Source organism: Thermobia domestica, chromosome 9, assembly GCF_964235325.1.
Source record: "Thermobia domestica chromosome 9, izTheDome1.hap1.1, whole genome shotgun sequence".
Taxonomy (NCBI): Eukaryota; Metazoa; Arthropoda; class Insecta; order Zygentoma; family Lepismatidae; genus Thermobia; species Thermobia domestica.
The window spans coordinates 216,792,356-216,804,503 of record NC_137462.1 but is presented as its reverse complement, the minus strand read 5'-3'; the positions used below and the strand labels follow the sequence as shown (position 1 = coordinate 216,804,503).

General features: G+C 32.3%; 1 protein-coding gene across 3 annotated transcripts in view; it reads left to right on the top strand.

Annotated features, from left to right (window-relative positions):
- The window catches only part of GEFmeso (Guanine nucleotide exchange factor in mesoderm), a 784,292-nt gene that overhangs the window by 757,117 nt on the left and 15,027 nt on the right, over positions 1-12,148 (top strand). For all 3 annotated transcript variants that reach the window (XM_081725859.1, XM_081725857.1, XM_081725858.1), the window contains 6 exons: positions 1,365-1,465; positions 1,950-2,066; positions 3,426-3,576; positions 5,549-5,710; positions 7,384-7,539; positions 10,615-10,710. In XM_081725859.1, the coding sequence (XP_081581985.1) occupies positions 1,365-1,465; positions 1,950-2,066; positions 3,426-3,576; positions 5,549-5,710; positions 7,384-7,539; positions 10,615-10,710 (783 nt within the window). The remainder of the gene's footprint in view (positions 1-1,364; positions 1,466-1,949; positions 2,067-3,425; positions 3,577-5,548; positions 5,711-7,383; positions 7,540-10,614; positions 10,711-12,148) is intronic.

The following is a 12,148-nucleotide window of genomic DNA, read 5'->3' as shown; positions in this document are numbered from 1 at the left end:
TAACTTGAAGCCAATATGTTCAGTTAGCGAAACTGTCACACAGTTATTATTTTGAAATAAATGTTGCTTTGTTGAGTGATTTGTTTTTCTAGTTCAAGTTATTTAAGATAGCACAGCTAATATAAACCAGATAGTTAATGAAAATTAAGGAAAACAAAGCCAAAAGGACTCGCAAGATTAATCATAGCTATATTAAATGCAGTCGTATTCTTAAGAAAATAATCTTGTGGGTCTAAGAAAAGCTATATCTGCATATAAATGAATATGCAAATTTATCAGTAATATAAGATATTGTCAACATCAATTAGGGTTGCCACTCTGGAAAATAAAAAAACCGGCACCCCCTCAAAATTCCATATGATATAAGTCTAAGTGTGAAGTACCTGTGTTAGGAGCCATCCATTGGAAGGAAATGTATCCAGTACTATCGTGAACAAAAGTACATTAGCACCTGTATTCTTCATATCTTTAGTATGATACATTTACTAATAAGCTTAATAAATACATTGTGCTATAAATGAGAAACTGAAATCGGCATTGATCATTTTATTGTATTTACCAGTAACTGCCACTGCTTTAAAATTATCGAAACAGATAAACAAAAGTATAATAATCTTTACGTGATAATTCTGGATTTGGAAAATGAAATTTATTCTTTAAACTTATACTTCAATTAGAAGAAATTGATTTAATAAGTCCTTTTTCACTCTTAATAAATGTATAAAATTCCTACAAGTAAATTTCAAACTTTCCCTGATACAGTCCCTGTCATCTCTTAATAATTACTTAAACAGATGAACACAATATATTAATCGTTGATAGATGGTGAAAGTTGACAGTTTTGGATTTACAGAAAGTTACTTTTTAAATCTATACTTCGAACTAGATGAAATTGCTGCAAACTAGATAAAAATTTGAAAAAAAAAAACGGTCATAAAGGAGCTGGTAAGAAGTCCGTACCGGTCACCGGTTTTAATCAAAATAACAGCAATATTTCCGGCCAGGTTGGTGAAAAGCCGGTCAGTTGGCAACCCTAATATCAGTGACTGATAGAATAATGAGTAACAAAGAGTAAAGTAGCTTTTATTTCTACCTGTAAATGAATGTATGCTTTTAATAAAACCTTTTTCATTTTCTACATTTTTTTTAATTACATGAAATTTAAGATCCTGTTTTGTCGTCGAATGTCCGGCGCGTCTTCAAGATAGCAAGTCAGGGGCCACCTTGAAATGTGCATAACATAACATACATATGTATATAAGAATAATAATAACAGTATTAGCAGTTAGAGTAATGTTTAGCTTTGCTTCGATCTAAATTAAAGGATATAAATGCTAATATTTCTTGTTTTTATAATTTGATAGGGTTATCTCCATCGATGGCAAGCGTGCCAAAATTGTCCCATTGAGGAAAAACAAGTGTGTGAGCTTTTTAGTAACATCGAGGCCATCTATAGGTTTAACAGGTAAATCTACATTTAACTTCATTTGCATGAAATTTATCTTAATATGTTTTCATTTATTTGTGTAAGGTTTGACTTCCACTTTCAGTGCCAAAGCCTGTGAACCAGATGAACGTACATTTCAACCAGGTTTCAAACCATATGCGACCCATATGGAATCGAATCCAAATCTCCACTCCAACTTGCATGATCTAGCACTGTTAAAGTGAAGAAGGATACAGTTTTCTTCACGAATTATACTTTCATTTCATTTTGTTTGATCTCGAATTGAAGTATTCAGTTTTGGAAATAGTAGCCTAAATTAAATGTAAAGATGCGAGTTAAAAGCATCCGTGGGGAAAAGCATTCATATTTCATGTGAAATCTTTTCAAATCTAATTTCACCCAGCTATACAGCTATGGCAATGATTAACATTAATAACTAAATTTAATAAGTTTTTATTTCTGGGGCATACTTTGGAGGTTATAACTACTTCTTTCTTTTCAGTGCATTTCTACAAGAACTCGAACAATGTGGAATGGATCCTGTGAAAGTGGCAAAAACTTTTGTGAAGCACAATAGTGGATTTTCCATTTATACTGACTACTGTACTAATTATCCAAGGTAATAGATAACATTTTCCTTCTGTATGATTATGTGCTAAATAGAGAGTTATTTTTAATAATAATAATAATAATAATAATAATAATAATAATAATAATAATAATAATAATAATAATAATAATATCAAAATCAATCTAACTCCAAGGAATATAATGCACATATATGTTTGGAAGTTTTCCTAAAGTGTTACTGGTAGTCCATTAATTTAAAATGGAATAAATTATTAAATGCTGTATATACGTAACAATGGAGAAGCAGTTTCTTTTCACATTAAAATTTCCACTCATTGATTTTAATGCGGTATTATAATTTGAAAAATTGTTGGCAGGTATAATATTTGAATCCTAACTTTATAAGCATATGTTGAAATTCGTTTTATTTTAAGTTGCGCCATTAAAAAATTAAATCGCACGTTTAAATGTTCTAATTTCGATAATATACCTAGATGTTCGTTCATGAACAATAGAATAATATGCAAAGATTTCCATGTTATTTGAAGAAGTATATTGTATTATCAAATTCAACATTAAATTACTTACAGTTACTAAACTGTGCTCTTGCGTACATAATTTAAAATTAAAAATCTCTCCTTGTACCTCGTACAAGGTGAGATTTTGAATATTAAATTACGTAGATGTAGTGCGTTTTAGCAGTTTTCAGACCTAACGAAAATTAAAGGAGATAAACGAATTTAAGTGGTTGATTGAATATGACTTTCTTCTTCATCACTGAGGCAATCTGAAGTGTGGACTTAACAGTTTAACTTACATTCCGAACCAATTTACTTCCACAATGAATCAAACGTTAGTCTCCAGCATGGAAAACAAGAATACTGTGCTCGACGAATTATATTTAGCCATGAGTGAGCTCATAATAAATTTGGCGTTGGCAAATTATGAAAATATATATAAGCATTACCTTAATTACATATATCTATATCTATCTATCTATCTATCTATCTATCTATCTATCTATCTATCTATATATATATATATATATATATATATATATATATATATATATATATATATATATATATATATAATTAATTAATTGAGGTAATACACGTCACTGACAAACTTACATTCCAATCGATTTAGAATTTCAGAAGTAAGTATTCAAAGACACGAACCAGTTTTTTTTCGTAGCATTATGTAAATACTAGATCGCTAGAAAGTAAAATTGAGTTTTTTCTTTTTAAAGAATAAGAAAGAACGAAAAGAAATCTGATTAGCGTACTTTTGTCTTTTGAATATGCACATTAAAATTAGCTTATTTGTATTAACTGTTATATGCGACTACATTGAAGTCAATAAAACTATTGTGTTTAATGTATCTTATATGGGTGTATTATTTCAGAACGGTGTCAGTGCTTACGGAACTGATGCGTCAAGAGGCTACTGTGCGTCTTTTCCGCGAAAGGCAGTCTGCGTTGCAGCATACACTTCCTCTCGGTTCGTACCTGTTGAAACCAGTGCAAAGGATACTAAAATATCATCTCTTACTGCAGGTAAAATATAATTGAAACAATTCCAAAGCAAAACAGAATTTCTAATTGTAAGTGAGAAGTACCAAGATATTTCCACCATTTTTCATCATGCTATATAATTTTGAAATGATTGATAAAACTCTCTTAAATTATTCTTTTCTTGTAACTAGTCGAAAATGTCAAATGTTACTTTCTCATCGTGCACACAGAACAACTTTTATTATGTTGTTACGTCAGATTTAAGTAAAATGATTTGATATTAGTAATGAACTCATATCATATAGTTTAAAATGTTTTGAATAATGTAGGGCGTTGTTGTGAAAACGAAATATGACGAAAAATAATAAAGCCAAGTAATATGTCAGTGGGTGTGAAGTTATTGGATGTATTTATCTTTTGCTAGCTACTTGAGTCCTATAATAAATATGTAAAACGGTTATTATTATTGCTAAGATCTGTAAGTTTGTTTTCGAATACTACAAAACATAAGTTTTTTACTTTATTGCAGTAGGACAATATTTTGGAAACAAATTATTTCAATGTTTCTTTAACTTTTTTAAAACTATTAATTTGTAAATATTTATACTTCCCATGACATAAGTCCTTTCAAATAATGTGCTCATTTTTTTTTCTTAAATCTCCTACAGAAAGGATCTAAACAGATCAGAAGATGAGATCATAGATAATAATAAATTCCAATAAAATGCATACGCACTTTTAAGGCCAGAAACTCTATTTGCAAACTTCTCAAATAGTTTCAGTTGTGTCTCAATACATATGTTATTCAGGGATTTTTTTTTTTATTTTACATTCGTAATATGTAGCGGCTTGATAGTAGTCCATCTTCATACGATAAATAACAAATGCAGGAGTGAACGTCTAAAATCAGGAATTCATCACACGTTTTCGACGTAAAAGCTAGAAAAGCTTGTATTCTATTAATATGCAAAGTTTCTAAAACCTAATCCTAATAAAACATAAGTTCGGAATTAGCAGCAGAGCTACCGAAAATTAAGTTAATAAAATCAAACAAGAGGATACGTTAAAAATATGTTGTTTCAGTGTGAAAATTTTTGTTCACAATAGTAGTAGAGCAAAGTTGTTTCTTTGCTATCACGAAAATGACTTGAGGCCTGAAAATTATAGATCAATTTCTTAATTCCAGTTACCCTCGAATTATAGATTTTGTCTCCAACATTTTAACTCATGAACTGAGCGAAAACATTCTCAAGAGATCTCAATTGCTGGAGGCGACAACTAATGTCTTAAACTCCCGACAATAAAATTTAGAGATTGTCAAAAAGAAGATCTATGTCCTACAATTTAAATTGATCTCAATAAGAGTCTCCTTTCTGAGTAACAATACTACATGATGATGTAAAATTTTCTAGAAAAAAAAAAAAACCCGTAATAATTACCTTTGGTGTGGATTCTTTAACAAGCTGTTATGTACAGTACTTCACAAATCAATGTTCTTCTAGAATCAGTTTTGTAAGCTGAATTTTGGTACTTGTAAAATTTTATTTTATTCGTCAAGCATTGTTTTAATAATTAACTAATTTAGTTTGCAAAATATCTAAAAATATAACACAAGCAAATCACTGATATTAATGACTCCTGATAAAGCATACAAATGGTGCGCGTTATTACCCAAAAATTCCAAATCGTTATTCAGGACTGTTATAACAAAATTTAAAACAAGTAATTATTAATATTTCCTGACATTACAAGGCATGTTTATTTCATTCACCCATAGATAATTTTACGTCGTTTATCAAGACTGGTTTTGTGGGAGGAAAATTCACTATTTCCCCCCCACAGAAAGCAGGAGGAGGGAGACGCCATGCAAAGAAAACCTAAATCTATTGAGACATTGCTATATCTATTTGTGTGTGTGTGTGTGTGTGTGTATGTGGTTTGTTGTATTTAATATTTGCAATATGGGTTATAGTTATATTTTTGATTACATTCTGATAATGCTTTTTCTTGGCAGAATATTGTGAAACATTATCCCAGAGAAGCTGACGGCTATAATGATATTGTCGATGCGTTGTCTACTATGACTGGAATTGCTCACCACATCAACGAAATGAAGAGACGGCATGAACATGCAGTTAGAGTGCAGGAAATACAAAGTTTATTGTATGGTTGGGAGGTAAGTTTTTGTAAATTTTCAAGATTTACACTACTATTTATTTTCTTTAAGTATGACTATATTATGCATAATCATGCCTGTTGTTCTATATGGTTGCGAAACATGGTCGCTTACTCTGAGGGAAGAACATAGACTGAAAGTATTTGAGAACTGGATCCTGAGACGAATATGGGACCCAAGAGGAACGGGAATGGGGAATGGCGGAAACTTCATAACGAGGAACTACATAATTTATACGGTTTACCTACATTGTTAGGGTCATCAAGTCTAGGAGGCTTAGGTGGGCAGATCATGTAGCTAGGACGGAAGAAAGTAGAAACGCTTTCAAAGTCTTGACTGGAAGACCAATCGGAAAACGTCCATTAGGAAGACGACCTAGGCGCAGATGGGAGGACAATATTAAGATGGATCTCGCAGAGATAGGAATACAATGTAGAAGCTGGATCCAGTTGGCTAAGGATAGAAGTCGGCGGAGAGCTTTTGTGAACGCGGCATTGAACCTCCGGGTTCCATAAGCCATAGAGTTAATTTAGTTAGATAGTTACATTATGCAAATGTAAATAATAAATAAGTATAACAGTAGATTGAATAGATAGCTTCTTGAGTGTTAAATAGTATGTTGGTAGCGTGAATTCATGAAAATTCATTTGTAACATTTGGTGAAACTTTATAAGCTTCCATGAGCGATTATTGAATGTACCAGTGCCGTATCAAACATTTTTGCGTTCTCCTAAGTATCGATAAATCTCGATGTAGGAAATTTAAGACATTTAAGTGAATAAACAAATATAAGTGAAAGTATGTAGTAAATTATAATATATACAATAAATAAAATAATACATAAACAATATAAAAATACAATAAAATATAATACATAAGGAAAAATGTAGAAATCTCGTGTCATATCCACATGCTTGTACGTAAGAAATTTCTAAAATTTCCAGAACTGAAATAGGAATAAAAAATTGGATTTGAAAAAATTTGCCGAACTATAATATTTGCCCAGTTGGGACATTGGCTAAGAAGGAACTGTATCATGAGGAACGTGCTCTAGCAGGTATGATGGCAGGAAAGAGAGGGAGGGGAGAAGAAGACTACAATTAATGGAAGATATCAAAAGAGAAGAATCGTACGTGAAGACGAAGAGGTTAGCGGAAGAGCGTGGAGCATGGAAGCTTCTTAGTTGCAGCAAGTGACCTGCCAATAATGGCAGAATGCTTTAAAATTTACCAGTCCGGGTCATGACCTATGTTGGCCCATGCGTAAATACGGACCTGAAGAATATTAATCATTAAAAAGTACAATGAGAAGATTTCTCAAATATTCCAAAAACTATTGTTGCTTTCAGGTATTTTTATGAGGTAAGACTATACTAGCTTTGCAGTCACCTATATCAGTTTACAGTTATCTGTAACTAATATCCCTATAAAACGTGGGTAAGTGATATTCTTAACGGCGTCATCTATACCTTATTACCTAAAAGTTAACTGCAAACACTCTGCTAAGAAGCGATTTTTTTTTTAACCACATAGGACAATTACTATTGGAGAAGAAGAGAAACTATTCCAGTAAATAAAATCATGTAAATTTAGAGTTCTTGAGAAATGTTTACTTTAACTTTTAGTATGATTTCGATATGTTTGTAACCATTATTCATTCCTTTTTTCAAATAGGGTGAAGATCTCACGACGTTTGGTGAGTTATGTGCGGAGGGAACTTTTAGAATGTATGGTGCTAAAGCTTTAAGGCATGTGTTTTTGTTTGACAAAATGCTTCTAATCACTAAAAAGAAAGAAGAAGGAATTTTAAGCTACAAAACACACATTATGGTAAGTGTACAACACTTGTCGACTGTTGCAGTTGACATTATGTAACTACTAAAAGGTCAATATTTTACGTCAAACTCTCTTATTAAAAGCAGGAGGTGGGTTTGTTTCTTAATTTTTATAGAGTAATATATAATATACGATAAAGTACTATAATTTCTATTAGAATTTTTTGAGAGGAAATATTTGTCTAGAGTCGTTTACAAGAAAAATAAATTCATGCTCATATTGCTTTAATTCTCTGGTCACCAACGGAGTGACATTTAATGAATTGGCATTTGTAAGTGAATATTTACAACAATGCAACAGTTGCTCAGTCATTGTACAGATGGTATCTCTAATCCTTATTTTCAGTGTATTCTCTCAGTCCAGTTCCCTGCTTTTCAGCTATCCTTTGAACCACTGGAGAAAGTAATCGACCATTTTATCCCTTCTCTATTGGTTTATTGACCTTGCTTCACTTTGTTGAGTAAATGAACTAAAACCTGCCTCTTGGCAGAATATTCAAATAGTACGTCACAAAATTCACTATACATTTGACCTATTTCTTTTAGACTCTTCTTCTTTATGTTTTGTACTAATTTCACTTTTCTGTGACGTATTTGACAATATTTTGTAAAATTACAATAACAGGATTCAGGTTGTCATACTTTTCTTACTTCTTAGTAACAAAGGTCATACTTTTAAAAATAAGACATGCTTTTTCCTACGTTTTAATCAGAAATAAATATATACAAGTAATATTTTTATAGCGTTCACTCTGCATTTTTGTTGAAAACAATGGTTGACGTAGATCTCAGCTGCTGAAATGATTATAACTCAGCTATAGCAATAAGTAAATAAATAAAAATTGTAAAAAAAATATCTAAGAGCTTCCCGAATGATATCAAAAGTTAGGGCAAAACCATCGGTGTAAATGGATGGTGCAGCGTGTAAAAGATTTTCCTTTGAGAACGCTTAGCCAGTTGCATTTTCTAGTACATCCGTTATTACTAATTAAGAAGCTCTTTCAAAAAGATGAATAATTGATTTACGTACTTCAGGAAGAAGCTTGCATCCTTGGCAAGAGTTTGTTAGGTTGCTTGGTAAACAGTAGTAAGTTTAGTTCAAAGTCTGTTGTATCAAGGGTTAAATAATACTGAACAGAAGGTGAATAAAAAAATAAATAAAATAAATAAATAAACAAAAGTAAAAAAAAAAAAAAACTGAAACAACCTGTTTCCTTGCATGAAATTAGGAAGTTTTCAATCAGAAGGCCACAGAACATGTCTCTTCAGAACTGCCATTTACCAAGCCTGTCTTCAAAGACATTGTAAGTTATCAAAAGTTACGTGGAACATTGTCTTCTACAGCTATTATTTCGCTGAGATGATTGGAATATCCTACAAAGTGAGTAAATCCCAGAAGTCTTTCGTAAGGGCCAAAAAATAATGAAGAATCTTTAAATGAGGCGGCACCACATGAACTTCATGTACCTCCAGAAAGAACAGCAGACAAAATTCAACTTCTGGGCAAACACACACAATTAATAATCATTATACAAATTACGGAACCACTTTATTTATTGTATAAACAACCCAGGCATGTAAGCATATGTAGAAAGGATGTGCACTAATGATCCTACTTACTTCTATTTTTTGATTAACTTATCATTGAAAGTCGCTTGAATTTCTACAGTAACATGTGTAGGGAATACAGTTAGAAGACTGATATTAGTTTTCTACTGTCGACTGTTCATGTCCATAATACTGTTTATTTCCATCTACCTAACACTTTCCTTTCGTATATTATTACTTTTCTGTCATAACTACGGTAACTAGCAAGTCACTTTCAGCAATCGAGTGTTTCTACTAACCGTTATGGTTTGCCGTGAGTATTGTCCACTGTTAGGGTTCTCGCCTTTGATAGGGGGATGTGATTTTTATTCTCGGTGGGAGTATTTATTTGTTTATATATACATTTGGAATTTCCTAATAAAGTAAATTTTATTGATTTGACTTCATTTTGTGAAATAGCAACTTTTTACTTTACATATATGTATCTTACATGTTAGAACTTCCAGCATTAAAACAACATAATGGTGCTGATGTATATTGGCAACGCAATGTCCGTAACTCAACATTCTACGTACATCTGATTTTACAACTCAAAAAGAAAGGTCGAAAGACTTTTCTATTCAAAGTGTCTCTCCAAAACTTCGTACAGGAGGTACCGTACTGTTAGTATCTTTTCCCGTCTATGAACAGAATGGCACAATTACTGTCCAAAACATTTAACGAGCTTTTTCTTAACTTCAGGCATCTTAAAATATGTCTATTTTTCTTCGTAAATATCACTTCCATTATTTTTAATCTTGCTTTTATTTCTTGTTTACACTTCATACCTTCATCATTAATGTGTTACCTAAATGTTGAATCCTAGTCATCTGTTCTACTTTTACGTCTCTAACAGTTGACACCAGTGGTATAAGGAGGAGGTGACCAAGAGTCCCGCAAAGTATCTACAACTTTATAAATTACTATAAAACTCCATGTTAAATAAGGAATAATCCATTTCTTACGTCCTATCTTCCTTAATAAAAAAAACTTACACGCTCTTTCTTACACAGTCTCCTTCATTTCAGTCCCTATTGTTTCGTCGTCTTAACATTTATTTCCATCTATCTCACAATTTCTTCTAAGTAAAAGTTAATAAGAAGATTCCCTATTGAATTCTGCCCTCATTTACACTATTCTGTCGTTTCTTCTATTTAACTCTGCGTCCCTTCGTCCATTTTGTATCCAACCTTCAGCTTTCATCCAATTTTACTTGATAAGATGTTTTTTCTGTGATTCTTCTACGGATTGCCCTTCTTAGTAAACCAATAACGTTTATTGTATCCTTCCCTCCCTTAAACGCATACTATTCTCGTGGCCTGATTTGATCTGACATACAATTTCCTTTTCAATATTCACATTACAACTTTTAACACTTTTATCAAATGTTATATCATACTAATAGTTTCTCTTTTTTGAACATTTATTATTATTATTATTATTTTATGAATAAAACATAAACGTATTACATTCTTCTTTACAGTGCTCAAACCTGATGCTCATAGAAAGTGTGCCACGAGAACCACTAAGTTTTCATGTTATTCCGTTTGACAATCCAAGACTTCAATATACTTTGCAGGTGGGTATCAATTTTTTAAATATACGGTTATAATAACTCGAAAGGAAAGGTGAAATATAAAGAAACATTTATTTGAATAAGTAAATAAATAAATAAACAAATAATGATGTTAGGTTTATATTGAACCAAATTAGAAATTCCACTGTCGTTTGGGAAATGACGCTGGAACGATGCGTGTACTGTTGTGAGGAGTATTGTATCTAAAGTCGGTGGACGAATGTTGTCAAATAATACCTAAATCAAACTGTTACTGGGAAGAATATGTCATGGCATTTTTTTAAGCTCGCTCTTCCTCGTACGCACAGTGAAACAGTCTCGGATGGTATGTTTATTAAAGATTCAATACTCGGAGTGAATACTGGGAAAGCTATTGTGGCCCGTTACACAAGTAGGAACCCGTGGCGAAACAGTTGTCCATGAAAAGCGCCAGGAAGAGAGCTCCAAGCAAGGTGACACACCCAGTGCTGCAGGTAATCAGTCAAGAAAATCCTTCGACCCAACGTCCAATGGGCGTTACTTAATTTGGCACTTTGAACTGTGAATACAGATATTTGTTACGCCTGTGGCTGAGGTGCATCACAAGCGCTACATACAAAGTGTAAAACGAATTACAAGAAACTGTATGAAAAGCAACTGACGGGGTCTAAATGACAGATGAAGCATACATCCATTTTACTACTGGGAATCGCATTCGTGCGCTGACATACCCTGAAAGGGATGTCAAGTGCCACTGCAACTTCGTTCACCACTACCGGAGAAGTTTCTCGCTGGTTTGTGGATGTTATGGGATTCAGTTATGCGAGAATTTGCTGATAGACAAAGTTAATAAAAAACTTGAAAGTGAATGCAAGATACTTCCAGAAATTCATTATGGTACATCTTTCTGATCGACATCTCATATTTGTACAGAGCAGAACCATCCAGATGATGATCTATATGGATTCCATAAGGCAATGTGATCCTACCAGAATATATCTTGAGATTTTATCAGAAAATAGAACAAAAATTGGGAAATAGTGTAATCCCATTTTAAGATATTTCTATGAAGAGTCCTAATGCCATAGTTCACTGTGCTAGGGATCCAATAGAACGTTATCGGTGATGATGGCGAGGTTTCTCATAAAGGGAGTACTTTCAAAATCAGCTCGTATAAGCATGGTATGGAACAAAAGCCAAATATATATCACGTGAACAAATACTTGTTGAACACCACCACCACCACAAGAACAACATCATTATTATCATTATCATCATTATTATCATTATCATCATCATTATCATTATCATCATGATCATCATTATTATCATTTGAAAACTCATGCCATATTTATTTCAAGGTTCGATCCAAGAGTCATTCGTCTCTTTTGTGGAGGAACATGTAAAATTAATCAGATGCAAAAATTCTTAATTTTAGATAGCAGTAGAAGTAAATTACTTT